This window comes from Lissotriton vulgaris, chromosome 11 (genome assembly GCF_964263255.1).
Source record: "Lissotriton vulgaris chromosome 11, aLisVul1.2, whole genome shotgun sequence".
Taxonomy (NCBI): Eukaryota; Metazoa; Chordata; class Amphibia; order Caudata; family Salamandridae; genus Lissotriton; species Lissotriton vulgaris.
In genome coordinates this window covers 338189387-338207532 of record NC_141699.1, presented here as the reverse complement: position 1 = coordinate 338207532, position 18146 = coordinate 338189387, and the positions used below count along the sequence as shown (strand labels likewise).

General features: G+C 49.3%; 1 protein-coding gene across 1 annotated transcript in view; it reads right to left on the bottom strand.

Moving 5' to 3' along the window:
- SRRM4 (serine/arginine repetitive matrix 4) overlaps window positions 1-12967 on the bottom strand; it is a 246434-nt gene extending 233467 nt beyond the window's left edge. Inside the window, exon 1 of the mRNA XM_086943295.1 lies at window positions 12110-12967. Coding sequence (XP_086799421.1) covers window positions 12110-12243 — 134 coding nt within the window. The 5' untranslated portion in view covers window positions 12244-12967. The remainder of the gene's footprint in view (window positions 1-12109) is intronic.
- Between the last annotated feature and the right edge of the window lie 5179 nt (window positions 12968-18146).

The following is an 18146-nucleotide window of genomic DNA, read 5'->3' as shown; positions in this document are numbered from 1 at the left end:
TAAGAAAACTGAGACATGAAAACACACAAGTGAAGATTCCAGTGTCACACAATTTGATAAAAATAGAGATGATTGGATTTAATCTACGGTTTCTTGTTTGAAGCGTCTGTGTCTTTGCCAGTAGTCAACATCTCTCTCCACGTAACTCTTGCACTGAATCATTAATGTCAACCTATAGACTTCAAGATTCAGGATATAAGTTGGTCACCACTGAAAGCCACAGAATATTACAAAGAGTGATTCTGTATTTGTTTTTTGCAAGTGTTTCCCTGTTAATATCAATGTTCAGTTGAACTCCAGAATTCCAGACTGCTGTATTTCTGATATATTTGCAATGGTGTGTCCGTATATCCTCAACAAATGTTCAACTGACATGAATTCTTTCCGATTTCTACCCAGTTAGTATGTTTGTCCCTGATTGTATTGTATTTTAATTGTTATTTTAAAGAACTTACTACTCTGATGAGGCATTGGACTGCTTTATGCAGGGCAACATGTTGTTCCAAAACCCAAGGTTAATGGCCAGTTCAGTGTTATTGGTAGTTCTCGGTTATTGAGGATGATTGGAATTAGTTTTATGCGATGAAGCAGACCATTCCATACCAGACCATACTCTAGTTTCTCTATGGTAGATAAAATTCATTGGATTTAGATGTCAATCATTAGTGGGGTGAGGGGTATGTGACTTCATGCTGATGGTTGGCGGTGTTAGTAGAAGCAGGAGATTATGTATTTTAGGCACACAACTTTCAAGGAAGAAGAGGTCGTAATCTTGGAAAAGATTTGTAAGCAATTTGCAGAAATACATTATCAGAGATTATGGCAAACATGCATGTGACTTAGAGTAGATGGTGCTCTGAGAGAGACAGAGTGCAGAGAATAGTAAGAAAGTAGAGAGTGAATTGAAGGAAATAATGAGAAAGGTAACAATAAGAAGATTTTAGTAAAGGTCATTGTTTTGTGCAGGGTTTTACTATTATAGAGGATGCGTTTTGAGATAGCCTGCACTATGAGAATGCAAAACTGTAGAAAGAAAGTGTATTATGTGCATGTGTGATAATTCTATATCAGGTCCTTTTCACGGACACGCGAATCAGGCAAACACTCATTCTGCTGCTTGGCTACCACCATAACACTGCTCCAGCAAGGCCAGGTGATCAGCTCAGAGGTTGGAAGTGCAGAGTAATTACTGAGCGCATATGTGTGGAAATATTGAGAGCTGTAGCCTGCCCTCAAACAAAGCCGTAAACTCAAAATCGTATCAAGAAGGAAAATGTATGGGTAAATAATGCAAACATTGAAAATGGCATTCTGCAAATGCTGGAGTGGATGTCTTTTGATATTAGGCCTCAAGTTTGGCTCACAGTTTTAATTACAAAAGCAAAGTGGGACTCTCTGAATTGGTGAAGCACAACATGGAGGCTGCAGACCTTTATTATGTTATATTTTTATGTGCAAGTTTATATAGTTCAAGGTTCACCCTAGTGTTTTTCAGTGTTTTACATTAATATCTGATAAGCTGTGAAGTAGACCATGACAACAACCGGTGAAAACACAACATATTGAGAGCAATCGCCTTAGGCATCTGTGGGAGTTGCAGAAGAGCCACGAGAATTTAAATACAATATCAACAAAGGAAGAAGTGGATCCCAGATGTAAATGCTGGGCGAAGGTCACCGAGTAAGGTGAGAGGCAAAAGCAGGAGGAAATGAAGGACTCAATTCAAAATGCCTGTGAAAGAGGAGCTGATTTAATTCCTTTTTTTAGTGTTACAAGACAGGAAATGGAACACAACTGTTGGCTCAGCAATTTCTCTGAAACTCATTGAGCCATAGACCATTCTTTATGGAAGGCCAGCGGTTCATAGAGAAGAGAATCCACATTGTGCATGAACCATTGGCCACCAGAAGTGTTCAGTTTTCCTGCTAAATACTTTGGGGTAACTGTGTGCAAGGCTTTGTGGGTCGCATACACCATCCTGATTGGTGTTCTAGCTTCAATGAGAAGACACTGGAGAGTTGAAGGTGCAGGAGTGATGAGATCAAATATTTTGCATCTGGAAACAAAGCGAGCTGCTGCCTTCAGCACAGCCCTAAGGGGGGCGAGAAGAACTTTAGGGAAAATATTGAGGAGTCAACTTCAGTTGTCAAGCCGAAGGAGAGTGAGAGCTTGTACCAAGATTGTAAGGTCCTGTCTAAGTATAACTGCCTGGCACAACAGAGCTCCAAAAGAGGGTAGACGTGGCATTATTTTGGAACAGAAGGTGAAGTTAGTTATCTGGGAACATTCAAGCTGAGTTTAATCTCAAGAGCAGAAGTACTTTTTTCAGGTATTTACAACTTCAACACCGGCTCTTGTTCATTGTGGATGCTGGTTAATCTGGCACGAGCCCTTCATAAACTGAGTCATCTGTGTAGACAGAAGAGCTTTTTTAATGACTATGAATCCTGCCTGATGATTTACATTGGGGTAGTCCCCTGTACTGATACGGTGGTGTAGGAACCCTTCTGTATGGAGTCTTTCGGTGGATACTCCCATACTAATGCATCCCACAACGGTGACAAAGTGTTGAGCAGAGCAAGGGTTCCGGGAGGCCTGGACATTGATGGGAGGCTGATCTTAGATGTCTGACCATGTAGCGCAAGTGCCAGTTACGAGATGACAGAGCCAACCAATGAGCAGCGGCTCTTGCCAGTTCTCATTCTCCAAGGTAACTCGCACCAGTAGAGAGTTCCTGATGAAGGAACAACCCAAGAATAATGTGAGAGTAAGACGATGTTTTAACTTGCTCCTAGTTGATGTTTCACAGCTAGAGTTTGCTTTCTTTTCTGCTAATTAAGTAAAGTGCTTATTTGGAGATTAAATATCTCTAAGCTAAATCCTGTGTGTCCTAGCCTTCTTCAGATCAAAGAGCTTAACACTCGATGTAAATGCCTTTACTCAGAAAAGTGGAGCTGTTAAGGCAATAAAGATCACTCGTTTCATTTGACTCTCGGAATAAATGTTAAACATGCATTGCCTTTCAACGTGTGAAAAGAGTAGCATCCCTGCGCACTGAGAGCCGGTGGCATCCATCGCCCCCCTTCACGAGGCTGAAGTGACGTGACCTTATCTTCAGTGAGGAATTTACCCTCCCAGCGGTTGTGAGTTGGAGTGCGGTTGGGTGGGCGGGGAGGGTAGAGAGGGGTCATGCCAAGCAAGGGGGGCATGTAGTTAGTCTCTGGAGCAGCACTTGCCATCCACCCCCTTTGCTTCCCTTATGACGGCCCTGGGTGCTCATAAATGGCACAGATGTTCTACGAGTGCAGTCTTTCTTTCATTTCGCTGCCTCGCCCCTTTGTGAGCCCATTCACTCACCGCCCCCCTCCCACGCATGTCCCATGGGCAGTCATGAGCTAATCTGCCAGGGATCCTCGTGTCACGCAGACGCAGCTCCTGCAGGCCACAGCCAGGACGAGAACATCATGTGGGGGCATAAAAGAGGGCCCCTCGCACGCACCGTGCTCACAGACACCTCGGCGGGATGAGTTAGTGCAGTGATAAATTGAACAAGCACGAAAGCTGCACCGCAGCTGAAAAGGAACGCTCATTAATTAACCAAAGGGGGGGGGGGGGCTCTACTCTAAATATGGCATTGCACGTACTCGTGCATGAAAAAAATAAAGGTGTGCACTGTAGAGTGTATGTTTATGGTCCCGCACCCATGACTTTCAGCAGCACCTTCTCTCTGTGTCCCTGCCCAAGTGCTAGTTGATGCTGCTGATGATTGTTTTAATAACCAATATAAATACTGTATATAATCATATGCATTATCAAGTGTTAGTTGGTATGAGTGTTAGCTCAAGTCCAGATACACCACCTTGCTGCTATAAATTGAACCTAAGTACTGTATATACAGGCAACTGCAGATCGAGGTATCAGGACTGATTGCAAATTAGATCTCTGCAGGAAAAACCGTGTACCAGTTACAATGTTACCCGATGTCTGTATACCTTTTTATTTTTTACTTGCTTTTAACTTAAATGAAATGTTGAATTCCGCTTAAAATGCTTTTATGGTCATATTGATCGAAATAAAGAGTTATTGATTGATTGATTGCTATGTATCAAGAAGCTGCTTCGAGGCGCAGCAGGAATTTCACGAATTACGTCGGTGTGATCAACATTTCGCCCAGCTCTCTGTACAGCCGTTCTTGGTACACAAAAAAAGAAAGCTGAAAATAATAATGGGGTAAGGGGGGGGGGGGGGTTAATGAACTCCTCAATGCACACCTCCCTTTCATACCAAGAGTGTGTTCTGCTTGGGTGCCCCGAGGAAAGCCCAGCTTTAGTCGCACCCGGCATTAAATTAAATCTACATATTGCAAGCAGGAGTCGCCTCTCCGGGGCCTGCTGGCTAGTCCTCTGGTGCGACAGCAGGTTCAGAGTTCAGTGAACCCCTGACGTCGCCCTCGCCAGTATGGCTAGCTTTTCCATTTGTATTGTGTAGGTAGGATAAACATTCCGAATCAGGTCCTAGCGCCTGGAAACCCTCTTGCAGGGCTTCAGGCACGTTTTAGAACCTGTCTGCATTCGTTCATTTAAATACGAGGGGCGGCAGGTGCTTTGCAGAAAACGGTTCCCGCAGCAGAAACATTTCAAACGTGAAGTGCAGGGCAGCGGACGCTAAGATTGTGGTGTGTGGTTGCTTTGGGGAAGGAGGCGGGCGTGTGGGGAAAGCGCACGTGAATATTGTACGGCTTGAATAAAGGGAGAGAAACATAATTTTTGACGAGGTTCCAAAACCGAAGCTTTAGAAGCCATTTTATGTAGGTGCTCCTGGACCACATAGCGCTGCGCAGCCCACCCAGGTAATCATCGCTCCAGGCGGAAAGTTTCCACAGATCTCTTCCTGCGCACACTCAGAGGGAACTGCATCTTAAATGGCTGACGTTAAATACATGAAATTTGTCTCGACTCCTCTGATTCACTTAAATGTATTCAATGAATATGTTGTCAGCGCGTTTCCAGCTGACAATGCTGTCTGTTTCCTCGTTGCATCATTTTGTAAGTTCCGGCAGGGACTGCTATTCTCTTTCTCCCTCTTTCTCCCTCTTTCTCTCGCTATTTCCATTTGTTTCCCCCTCTTCTAAGTCTTTCTTAGTTTGTTTGTCTTTCTTTCTAAGTTTATTTATTGTTCTGTCTCACGTTTGGCGTGCCCCTTTGTTTTTGGCCAGCTCGCCTCTCTTCCTGTCTCTGAGCCTATGGTTCTTTGTCTGTGTGTCTCCCATTCATGTCTCAATGTCTCTATGTATGTTTGATTGTTTGTCTGTCTGTCAACGCTCACTGTTCTGTTGTTTGTTGACTCTGTTTATCTGCCCCTCTCTCTCTCTATCTCGCTCCATCGCTCTCTCTCTCTCTACCTCCGTAATGTTTCTCTCTCCCTTACGGCCGCGCTCTCTCTCACCATCTCTCCTTGTCCTGTGCCTGTCTTGTTCTGTTGTGCGCTGTGCCTCTGTTTGAGCCTGCTTCCACCCATCCACGCCCCCGCCCCTACTCTATCCGGTGCCCATGTAAATGCCTCATCCTCGTGCATCCCCGCCTCCACAATCCTGCTTATCTCCCTGCACAGACACATCCAGAGGGCACCGGCACTGCCCTCCTTCTGTTGAGCCAACTCGCCACAAGAGCGCCTGGGTGCACTCTGTCCTAGTCGGCCCGGCCTCCTCATCCCACTTGGGGTATCAACCACGGGAGGAGGGCAGGCTGGGCGAGCCGGAGGTGTGACCCCGTGACCCCCGGGAGCTCTGCGCAGCTCTGGCAGCTGGTGCCTGGCCCATTAAGCTGTCTGCCCCCGCCCCTCGCGCCTCCCCGAGCAGATGTCCTGAATGACGCGCTCTGGCAGCAGACCCACAAAGGGATGAAAGCCTGCCTCACCAAGAGGGCTCCCAGCTCCCTGCCCCGGGGCCCGGGCCGGTGTCTCTTATCACAGCCTGAAACCCTGTGCGGGGCGCCAGATGGGGAGCGTGCCGGGAAGGGGAGAGCTCAGCACACGGGCTCTGCCCTACCTGCAGCGAGGATCACACAGAGCAGGAGCGCAATGCAACAGTGAAAGGGAGGGGGGTTTCAGAGTTCGACACTCCATCCCCACAGGCACCGATCTGCCTGCAGTGGGGGCCGCAGGCAGCAGGTTGGCAGGGAAGGAGAGCGCTCCCCCACAGGGACTGCTCCACCTGTATTATGTATCACAGACTCCAGACGGGCACTGTCCTGGGAGAGTGCTCAGGGGGAAGAGAGCCCACCCCTCCACCCCCTCAGGAACTGCTCTTCCTGCACTGGCTGAAGCCAGGTTATGTGCTGGGAGAGGGCACAAGGAAGAAGAGAACTCACCCTCCCCTCCCGCAGGCACTGCTCTTCCTGCACTGGGTACCACGGGCTGCAGACAGGTTATGTGCTGGGAAAGTGCTCAGGGAGGAAGAGAGCCCACCCTTGACCCTTCCATCCCCACAGGCGCTGCTCTTCCTGCACTTGGCACCACTGGCTGCAGACAGACAGGTTATGTACTGGGAGAGTGCCAGGGAGGAAGAGAGCCCACCCTCTATCCCCCACTGGCACTGCTCTTCCTACACTGGGTACCACTGGCTGCAGACAGGTTATGTACTGGGAGAGTGCTCAGGGAGGAAGAGAGCCCACCCTTGACCCTTCCATCCCCACTAGCACTGCTCTTCCTGCAATGGGTACCACTGGCTGCAGACATGTTATGTGATGGGAGAGTGCTCAGGGAGGAAGAGAGCCCACCCTCTATCCCCCACTGGCACTGCTCTTCCTACACTGGGTACCACTGGCTGCAGACAGGTTATGTACTGGGAGAGTGCCAGGGAGGAAGAGAGCCCACCCTCTATCCCCCACTGGCACTGCTCTTCCTACACTGGGTACCACTGGCTGCAGACAGGTTATGTACTGGGAGAGTGCTCAGGGAGGAAGAGAGCCCACCCTTGACCCTTCCATCCCCACTAGCACTGCTCTTCCTGCAATGGGTACCACTGGCTGCAGACATGTTATGTGATGGGAGAGTGCTCAGGGAGGAAGAGAGCCCACCCTCTATCCCCCACTGGCACTGCTCTTCCTACACTGGGTACCACTGGCTGCAGACAGGTTATGTACTGGGAGAGTGCCAGGGAGGAAGAGAGCCCACCCTCTATCCCCCACTGGCACTGCTCTTCCTACACTGGGTACCACTGGCTGCAGACAGGTTATGTACTGGGAGAGTGCCAGGGAGGAAGAGAGCCCACCCTTGACCCTTCCATCCCCACTAGCACTGCTCTTCCTGCAATGGGTACCACTGGCTGCAGACATGTTATGTGATGGGAGAGTGCTCAGGGAGGAAGAGAGCCCACCCTCTATCCCCCACTGGCACTGCTCTTCCTACACTGGGTACCACTGGCTGCAGACAGGTTATGTACTGGGAGAGTGCTCAGGGAGGAAGAGAGCCCACCCTTGACCCTTCCATCCCCACTAGCACTGCTCTTCCTGCAATGGGTACCACTGGCTGCAGACATGTTATGTGATGGGAGAGTGCTCAGGGAGGAAGAGAGCCCACCCTCTATCCCCCACTGGCACTGCTCTTCCTACACTGGGTACCACTGGCTGCAGACAGGTTATGTACTGGGAGAGTGCCAGGGAGGAAGAGAGCCCACCCTCTATCCCCCACTGGCACTGCTCTTCCTACACTGGGTACCACTGGCTGCAGACAGGTTATGTACTGGGAGAGTGCCAGGGAGGAAGAGAGCCCACCCTTGACCCTTCCATCCCCACTAGCACTGCTCATCCTGCAATGGGTACCACTGGCTGCAGACATGTTATGTACTGGGAGAGTGCCAGGGAGGAAGAGAGCCCACCCTTGACCCTTCCATCCCCACTAGCACTGCTCTTCCTGCAATGGGTAAATGTAAATGTAAATGTATAGGCATTTATATAGCGCACTACTTACCCGTAGGGTCCCAAGGCGCTTCGACCGCTGCGAAACCCTTCCTGGCTTCCCTGAGAGATGGGCCCTTAATGGGTATCTCCAGGGTGAGACCAGGCATCCCCAGCGGTCTGGTGGGGCCGTTAGTGAAGATGAGGCAAGCTAATGCCCAGAGTTGCCGAGTGTGATCGCTGATCAGAGTGGGCACCGAGGCGAGAGAATTATCGAGTCCGCTGACCCTGGTCCAGAAACCTGCCGCGCCGGGAATCGAACCCTGGTCCCGGGCCGTCCTCTGCTCTCGGGTCTGCCGCCTCTAACCAGTGAGCCACACTACTTCACTGGGTACCACTGGCTGCAGACATGTTATGTGATGGGAGAGTGCTCAGGGAGGAAGAGAGCCCACCCTCTATCCCCCACTGGCACTGCTCTTCCTACACTGGGTACCAACGGCTGCAGACAGGTTAAGTGTTGGGAGAGTGCTCAGGGAAGAAGAGAGCTCATCCATCAAACCACCGACTGGCCCCGCTCTTCCTGCACTGGGAATCACAGGCTGCAGCCAAGTTGTGTGCTGAGAGAGTGCACAGGGAAGAAGAGAACTCGCCTCCATCCCCACTGGCACTGCTCTTCCTGTACTATCAAAGGCTGCAGACAGGTTGTGCTGGAGTGAGAAGGAGGCGAAGTGGAGAGCTCACCACTCTTTCCTTATAGATAATGTGCTGAGAGATTATTCACAGAAGGGTAAAACTCCCACGTTCAACGACCCAACATGCACTGTGCTACCTGTAATAAGTACCAGAATCAGAAGATGGGTTATATGCTGGGACAGTGCTCAAGGAAGAAGAGAGCTCACCCCTCCATCCCCCACAGGCACCGCTCTTCCTGCAGTGGGTACCACAGGCTGCAGACAGGTTATGTGTTGAGAGAGTGTTCAGGGAGGAAGAGAGTCCACACTTCCATCCCCACATGCACTGCTCTTCCTGCGCTGGGTACCACTGGCTGCAGACATGATGTGCTGGGAGAGTGCACATGGGAGAAGAGAGCTCACCCTCTATCGCCCACTGGCACTGCTCTTCCTGCACTGGGTACCACTGGCTGCAGACAGGTTATGTACTGGGAGAGTGCTCAGGGAGGAAGAGAGCCCACCCTTGACCCTTCCATCCCCACTAGCACTACTCTTCCTGCAATGGGTACCACTGGCTGCAGACATGATGTGCTGGGAGAGTGCACATGGGAGAAGAGAGCTCACCCTCTACCCCCCACTGGCACTGCTCTTCCTGCACTGGGTACCATGAGCTGCAGACAGGCAATGTGCTGGAGTGAGAGGGAAGTGAACAGGAGGGAGGGAGGGGGAGAGCTCATCACTCTCCTCTTATGGATAATGTGCTGGGAGAGGGTTCACGGCAGAGTGAAGCTCCCCCGTTCATACCACCCATGATCAGAAGATGGGTGATGTGCTGGGCGAATGTGCTCAGTAGGATAGAGGCCCCCAAACACAGTGCTCTGCCTATGCAATGTGTTACAGGCACCATGAGAGTAATGTGCAAGAAGAACCTGCGGGGACTCGGACCCTCACCAGCCCCTCACATGCATTGGTTACCACAGGCAGCATCTGCATAGTGTGCATGGACAATGCACAGGGAAGAGGAGAGCTCAGCCCCTTTGAACTGCTCCACCCCCATTCTTGAGGGTTGCAGAAGGGTAATGTGCACAGAGAATGCACAAGGGAGAGAAGAGCTGACCCTTTGCTCCCACAAACTGCCCAACCTGTGATGGGCATTACAGGTGGGATGGTGGCTAGAGGAAGTGGTCAGTGTGCAGACAAAATGTATAGCAACTGCGAGAGCTCACATGCTCACGCTGCACTCCCTGTGCTGAGCATAAGATGCAGGGACACACTTCAGAATATCACCTGTGCCTCTAGTATACAAAAAAACGTGATGGATGGAATGCTTGAATTATTTTCAGTCACTGGAAATTTCCGTAGCTGTATGCCAGCTCATCATTATTTTCCACCCCATGCCACCTTAGTTTGGACCCAGTCATATGCAAATCAGCCTTGACCCTGCTCCAGTGGGAACCGTCCAGCCCGAACTGCCAGGCCAAGTCCTCCATGAACTGGAACACAAGCAAACCAAGGCCAGTTTCGCCCTTATTAGGACTCATCCGTTTGTGTGGCTTGTTTCCAGTACACAGCGTGCACAGGATTCACCTGTCTGGGCCTACCCTTCTTACTGTGTCACACTGAAGTATACAAAAAGTGATGGATGGAATGCTGGAATTAATCTCAGACACTGCTATTAGTGAATAGCAGAAATGTAGTGTTTAATTGAATTGTGAAGGCCAGGGTGAACTATAATGTATGCCTGTGTAAGCTTATGGAATTTTCAGCATTTCACATTACGATTGTTACACAGTTTGTCTGAGATTATGCTGTAGTGCCACATCATGTAAATTAAACTTAATTCTGGTAAAAATCCAATTGCAGGAACACAAGTAGAATGCAAACGAACTGAACAGCCATACTTCATTCATCATGTTTTATTTTTTACCGCAAAATGCATCCTTGCATCAATAATGGACATGGACACATTTTGTCCTAAAATACTGCGAAATGCCAAAGCCGGCAGCAGAGTGAATGTCAGGGACAATTAGTGAGATCACAGAAAAGGAAAGCTTCAACGGGAAGGTCCCCACGCGAGTTATTTAGGGGGGTAATCCCACTTGGCCTCCACGGGGAAGCTGTGTCTGAAGATAGAGTCCTATGGCTTGGACATTGTTCATCGTTAAAGCCCGGACTGGAAGTAATGCGGCCCCAAGGGGCAGCCAGGGAAGGTCGCAGACTGGGCTTGAAAAGAGAAACATGCAGACCTGGTCCTTGGCTTTCACAAGATGTAATGCGGAAGAGGAATGGAGCAGCATGGGCAAGAAGAACGGAAAACCACGAACAAGAGGAATGGAAAACATGAGCAAGAAGAACAGAAAACCACGAACAAAAGGAATGGAAAACATTGGAAAGAGGAATGGAAAACATGAGCAAGAAGAACAGAAAAACCACGAACAAAAGGAATGGAAAACATGAGCAAGAAGAACAGAAAAACCACGAACAAAAGGAATGGAAAACATTGGAAAGAGGAATCGAAAACAGGAGTACCGTGAATGAAATAACATGTGCGAGTGGTGTGGAGTATAAGGGGCAAGAAGAATGGAAAACATAGGTAAGAGGGATAGAATAACATGGGTAAGAGGAATGGAATCATGAGTCCATGAGGAATGGATTAACACGTACAAGAGGAATGGGAGAGCACTGTCAAAAAATAGAAAACATAGTAAAGAGGAATCAACTAACATGAGCAAGAACTGAAAAAAACACGAGCAAGAGTAATGAAGTAACACAGGCAAGATGAATGGAAGCAGAGCCAAGAGGAGGGGGATATCCTGGTCTATAGGAATGGAATAACATTGGCAAGACAAATCAAAAGACACATGGACACTATGGAATGGTGCAACATGGCCAAGAGGAATGGAAAGCAAGAGCAAAGAGTAACATGGGCAAGCGGAATGAAGTTACATAGGCAACATGGGCGAGAGGACTGGAATAACATGGACCAGGGGGTGGAATCATGGACAAAACGAATGGAATAACACCGGCTTAGCAATGGAATAACATTGGCAAGTGTAATCGAAAAACACATGGCCAAAAGGAATAGGATAACATGGGGAAAAGAAATGGAAAACAAGCGCATTAGGAATGTAATAACACGGGCAGAGGGGATTAAGTTAAAGGGACAAGTGGAATAGAAAATACGGCTAAGCGAATTGAATGGAAGAACGTGCAAGGGAATAGCGTGGCTATCAGAAGCCAAGAACATGGGCTGGTGGGAGCCCAGCCGAACTCCCCATCAAATCCTGCGTCTCACCCTCCATCTGCTGCCAAGTGTTCTGACCCTTACCCTGCGTAGAGCTCTGTGGAAGGTGCTGATATTAGTGGCAGAGACCCCACACCTAGTGATTTTAGTAACCGAAATACACCATTTACAGGAGCAGAGTTCCAGGAGAGGTCGTGATGTTAGTGACAAATGCCCCCCACCTGAGCAGGGACACGCGGAAAGCGCCGATTTCATGGACAGAGACCTCGGTGGCCGCACCGTTAGAAAGACCATCTTACCTGGGCAGTGCCCTCCGGGCAGCGGTGATACTCGTCATTATGCAGCTGGCAGGTCTGGGGGTAGCCACGGCCTTGAAAGTGCCCCTCCAGAACTTCTCGAAGAGCAGCTTCTCCCCTTGCTGGACGCTCGCCATGGCCACAAGCCACCCCTGGTGTGTGTGCCAACCAGCAGGGCACGGGCTGCGGGGGCTGGCTGCGAAGCGAAGGAGTCACGGTGGCGGGACTACCACTTGCCCAGGTGCCGACGACGCGGACTCCTGGTTAAGGTGCGTGGAGACGGGACAGCCGCCCGGGTAATAAAAGGCGGACCCCAGAGGCGAGGTACGCAGGGCCAATGGAGCTGTCCGGGTGCTGAAGCGGACACCTGAGAGGGGCAGCCCGGATCTGAGACTCGGGAGCTGTCCGGGTGCTGAAACATATAGTCCCAGTCGGATCTCCGGAGGCGGAGGTGATGCTGGCCTGGTACCCTCTTCAGTGCAGGCACTCCTGGCAGTCACAGGCTTTTCACGTGTGACCTTTGGTGCAGTTGCAGCTCAGCTCCTCCAAAGGCAGGAGCACTCCTCTGTGTCGTCCTCCACCATCCTGTGCAGGGAGGGAGTGCACGTGCTTGTGGGGGCCACCAGGGTGTGCGCGTGCGACCGGTGGATGCGCCGCCCCTCCTTAGCTCGGCCGCCAGTGTTGTGGTTTGCGCTGGATCAGGTGCACGTCTGTGTGTGAAACAAGTGTCTGGACATCTCCTGTTTTGTCTCATGTGCCCAGTGACGTTTGGTGGGAGGAGCGTCCTTGGTCGATTTTCCCTTTTTTTAAAAAAAAAAAAGAAAGAAAAAGCTGGGGTGTTTAATCTCCTCCGCCTCCCACAACGTGTCTGCACCCCGAGTGCCCTCCTCTCATTTCCCGTAGCCTCCACCCCCCCTCCTCTTTCTCCACCCGCCCCTTTCTTTTTTCTATGCCCTCCCTCTCCCTCTCCACTCTCACCATCTCCTCCCGCCTCCGGCTCTCCCCCCTCTCTATTCTCCTGACCCTATCTGCATCAAAAAAGCCCCGGAGTCTGCCAGAGAGAAGCAGCGTGTGCCTGGCTACGGCCGGCCTTCCCCTTTGCGGTGGGGGTGGGTTAGTCTCAGAATCGTTCTCCGCCTGCATTCAGACCGGCCTGATGTCTTTTTTTTCCCAGCTCTTCCCGCCTGACTGCACGTTTAGCCTTCACTGCCCCGGTACTTTCTAAGTTAGCAAAAATGCCTTAACGATGCCTGACATGAACGCTTTTTCGTAGAAGGCAGTCGCGCCTTATTCGTAGAAGGCAGTCGCGCCTTATTTCACAGGGGCGCCCGTTTCGAAGGGCATTAACATTAGCATTGGTGAACTGTGATGCTGCGCTCAATGGTGGTGGGGGTGACTGAGCGTGGGGGCGCGGTGAAAGGGTAATAATAAAAAAAAAACTATTCTGCATCTTTTTTTAGTCTTTTACTTTCAGATGAGTACATATAAAATACCGCAGAGCTTAAACGAAAAATGAAAACAAGTTAGGTTAATCAGTGGGAAATGCTCTATCGTACATTATGAAACCTCCGTTACTTAATGCATTGCAGAAGTCTGTCTGTGTAACCAGAGAGCCACAGAACTGACTTCTGATCGGTGCGGCGTAACAGCAAGTAATAACTGTATTGTATGATTACGTAAAAGCATTACAAAGGTATCACAACTAGCAGAAGAAAAAAATTCAAGTGCTGAGAGAAAAGAAGTGTAAAACGTTCGTTCATAGACAGTTCTATTGCAATTCAATTCATGACTAGCTAGAAAGGCATAAGGAAGAGAAATAAAGGCTAGACTTCTTGTTTCTATGTACCAGTCTTGTTGAGCACTGGGCTGCTCGCAGCTTGGGGGAGAGGCAATGTCCGGTTACTGGTATAACGTTTCCAGTAACCTGATTACTTAAAACCATTACAGATGTGTCAAAGTTTAGCAGAATAAACACGCTGCACCATTCAAATCATGATCCCGTTGCCAGCAAGGTAACTGCTCTTCTGGCTGCCTGTTTAGCAATAAAATATAACAATATTAGGTGTTTAGTGGGGTACCTGGAGCTTATGGTCCCTGTGCCACTGCACCTGCTGCACTATGAAATCAGGGCACGAGTCGGGGTACCACGCGGGTGGACGGCATCCCCCCACTTATTTTTTAGGGTTTTCCAGGGTGGACGCCGTCCACCCTGCTCAATCAAAACGCCGTCCACCCTTTTCCTGCCTCCCGCTCCAGACTTCCCTGCTCGAGACTCCACTGCCGGCCTCAGCTGCTGCCTGCCCTGCTCGAGACTCCTCTCCCGGTCTCGCCTGCTGCCTGCTCGTAGGGAAACTGTTTACGGTAAGAATGTGTTGAAAACTTCTGTCTCCCTCAGTCTCTTCTCTGTCTCCCTCCGTCTCTTCTCTGTCTCCCTCCGTCTCTTCTCTGTCTCCCTCCGCCTCTTCTCTGTCTGAGTTCTGAGTATTGTATACATGCACACACACTACAGTGAAAGAGAGGGATATGGTGCTATATGCCTTAAAATTTAAACAGATATTCGAACTGGCATGCACAATTTTAACACGCTGCAAAATCAAATTTGAAGAAAAAGTCATTTAAAGTAGTGTTAACATTTATACAAGTCAAGGGTGCACAAGTCTAGTACGTGTTTACGGTATGCCAGTGCTAAAACGGCCACCTGTGTTCCATCAGCAGGCCAGAGCTGACAACAGGTAAGTTTCAGTCCACTTTCAAGGCAATGGGGCGGTATGCAATGATAAAAGCAGGAAGAGCCCTGCTGGTTCACTCATAGGCTGCTTATACAGGTGAGTTGACTGATGCACCTAGAGCAATACGCAAAGAGTCACAAAGGGACGATCTCTTGAAACATAAACCTTCCAATCTCCGTCTCATCATCATCAATCCAGCAGAACTGCTCAAAGGCTTTACGACTGTTCAGCTGACCCTTTACACACTCCACACCTGCTGGCATTGCCTTTTCACTCAGGCTTCTCCCACCTGCACGGAACATGTCTTTAACGCAGCGCAAAATCAGCCATTTAGGATGGATGAGTTAATGCTATGAACCGCGCGAGGATCTTCCGATAAACTTTCTACTGTATATAAAGCCCTGGATTTACCATCTGCGAACAAATGTCAAAATACCCATCTAGTGAAAGGAATGCGAAGTGGCAGTGGTTAGGTTGAACACAAGGGGCTGTGTTTGTGGGGTGGGGGAGGAGGAAGTTGGGTTTTTGAACATAGTTAGCACTGCTGCTCAGTGCAACCTGCTGACACCTAGCAGGACCAATGCCAATATCTGTATGTATTATACGAGAGCACAGATCGATCCAACTACAGATAGAGTACATAGTTAAGAGGTTATGTGAGAATGGCCGTCCTTAAATGACATCTATATCTATTTAGCTGCAGCATGCAAGCCAAGTAAGAGCCTGCAAATTAGTCGACTTTTAGCTGTTTCTGCCAACATGAATATTGGCCAACTAGATGGACCTGGCAGTCCTTGTATTCTACCAAGATGGCAACACTGTTTCCCCTTTGCCTGATCCTACGCAAGACTCCACAGGGATCAGGAGGCTATGCTTGCTGGAGCATTCTCCTGTCTGGAAGCACCTCTTCTGCTATCCAAGAACTGGCTGCATCTCATTACGCTGAAACCAACTTCCAATACAAACCAACACAGCTGGAGAGGTGCCATATTCACCCCAATCCATAACAAGCATAACAAGCATTGGCATAGCCAATAGGCCTCGCTTTTGGGTCTTTATAAGTGTTTAGTTATGCAGAACAATATCCTTACTGCAACAACATTAACTGTTGCATGGCTAAACACTTATAAGGTCCCAAAGGTGAAACCTATTGGCTATGCATACTATGCGTACACTATGTGTACTTTAAGGGAAAGCAATATTAATTTCTTTATTTCTAGGTTCAAGTGGTATCCGCAATCTTCAATTGATAAAGAAAAGGCAAAAAAAATAGCACCTGCGTCATTCCACTGGCATGCGCATTATAATGCATGTACAAACCAGCCGAGTGACACAACTGGTTGCAACTGGTTCCTGCTGTGATGTCACTTCCTGCTGTGATGTCACTTCCTGTCGTGATGTCACTTCCTGTCGTGATGTCACTTCCTGTTGTAATGTCACTTCCTGTCGTGATGTCACTTCCTGTGACCACGCCTACCTTGGAGAGTCCCCCCACTTCTTTTTTTAGGACTTGTGCCCTGATTGAAATAATGACCCTAGTGCTTACTAGATAACTGCACTTATGACAGCCAGTTTAGTTGGAAAATTTAGCAATATTAGGGGGCAGATTTATGTTAACTGGCGCATCCCCAGGGATGCGCCAGTTAACATGCGCCACAGTGCGCCTCTGCTCCGCCACCCATGGTGCGCCGCATTTATGATGCGGCGCACCATGGTGCAAGTTAGTGAAGATGCGTGACGCATCTCTCGGCGTACGGGCGGCGCATTGCAGGAGTCATGTCGCAAGTGCGACATGACTCCTGCAATACACAGGAGCCACCTCTTTAATGCATGGTGCGTCACCCTTACGCCTGCTTCAAGCAGGCTGAGGTAATTGGAATTTTTATGGTCAATTGTGTCCCCTAACGTAGACCCCACGGCTCCATGTACGAGTTTCAAGTACATGTAATTTCCCTCCACGACCGAATCTGAAGACGCAAATACATTTGCGTCCACCGTTAACATGTCCTTTATCAGATCCACCATGAATGGATTGATAATTCAGTTCCTAAGTATGCCGTGCCACCGTCTTTATGTGGTGCGCTTTCACGTTTTCCTGGCTCTGCCGAGCTAGGCCCTGATTTTCTGTCTTCAAGCCACTTCTGCCTCTGCCTCTGAAAGCTGCAGCATGAAGATGCATCCCTGACCTCTGCCTTACTTCCTGCCAAGCGAGCGGTGCCCGGCTCGGCCTGGCCTGCCTGCCAAAAACAGTATTTTACCTTCATGTTATCAGCGTAGCCAGCTCAGCTCTTCGAAACCACATTCCTGTCTAGTGATTTAGGTAAACATATCCCCGGCTGCAGAGCACAGAGCAAGTCTCCCTGTCTCCGTGCAAGTAATTTACAGTTCCCGTTACCAGAAAAGGCCCATGGCCCGCACGTAGACACGCAGACACCTATGCACGCACTAACATTCAGTATAGAGTGGCCTCTGCCCAAGAGACCTTTTACTCTAGATTAAACATCCTCCAAATACTAGATATCAGATATGTTATAGGGACAGGTCGATCTGACATGCCAGACTTCTGTCTCTTCTACTAGTGCTAAAAGTCAGACCCTTAGCTTCCTCCCGTTGCACGTCAATCACACGTCATAGTAGCTGCGCACGCATCCAGGCCACAGGTTTCAGCTGACTCTGCAAGACTCCCCTAAGCATCCACCCACTTGTGACACTTTCTTGTGACGTTTCTAGTACACGCCTATGTGCACACCCATGTTCACGCCTTTTTGCTACGCACATGTGTTCTTATCATATACATTTCACTTGTCACGCCTACTGTATTCAATGCTATTGTGTCATTTTACTATATATGTCATGTACTGTGAATAAATCGTTGACATCTTTTTCCTGCCATCATTGCATACCCGAACCCTTGTATTGATGGACTAGATCTCCATTGACTCGAGTCATTTAGTCATTTTTTGATTAAAGCCCTTATGACTCAGACACCACGGACTCTGCCTCTCTTTTGATTGAGCTATTCTTTTGTAACCTGTCTGAAATTATATGGAAAAATAGTATACGGTAAAATATTTACCACATAATTTGGCGCCCGAACAGGGACCCCTCCCCCACCCCACGCGCCGGCGATGCGTCGCAGGCTTTAGCCCCGACTAGAGCTGTGACGGACCCCATGCGCATCTTCAGGTTTTCCTGTATCTCCCTCAGGCCTACGGAGGTGACGGAGACTGCGGTCGACATCCAGACGAGGCGGTGAGGAGTGCGGAGGATCCCGACCAGAGCCCAGCCGAGAGAGCAGTGTCCGAGGTATC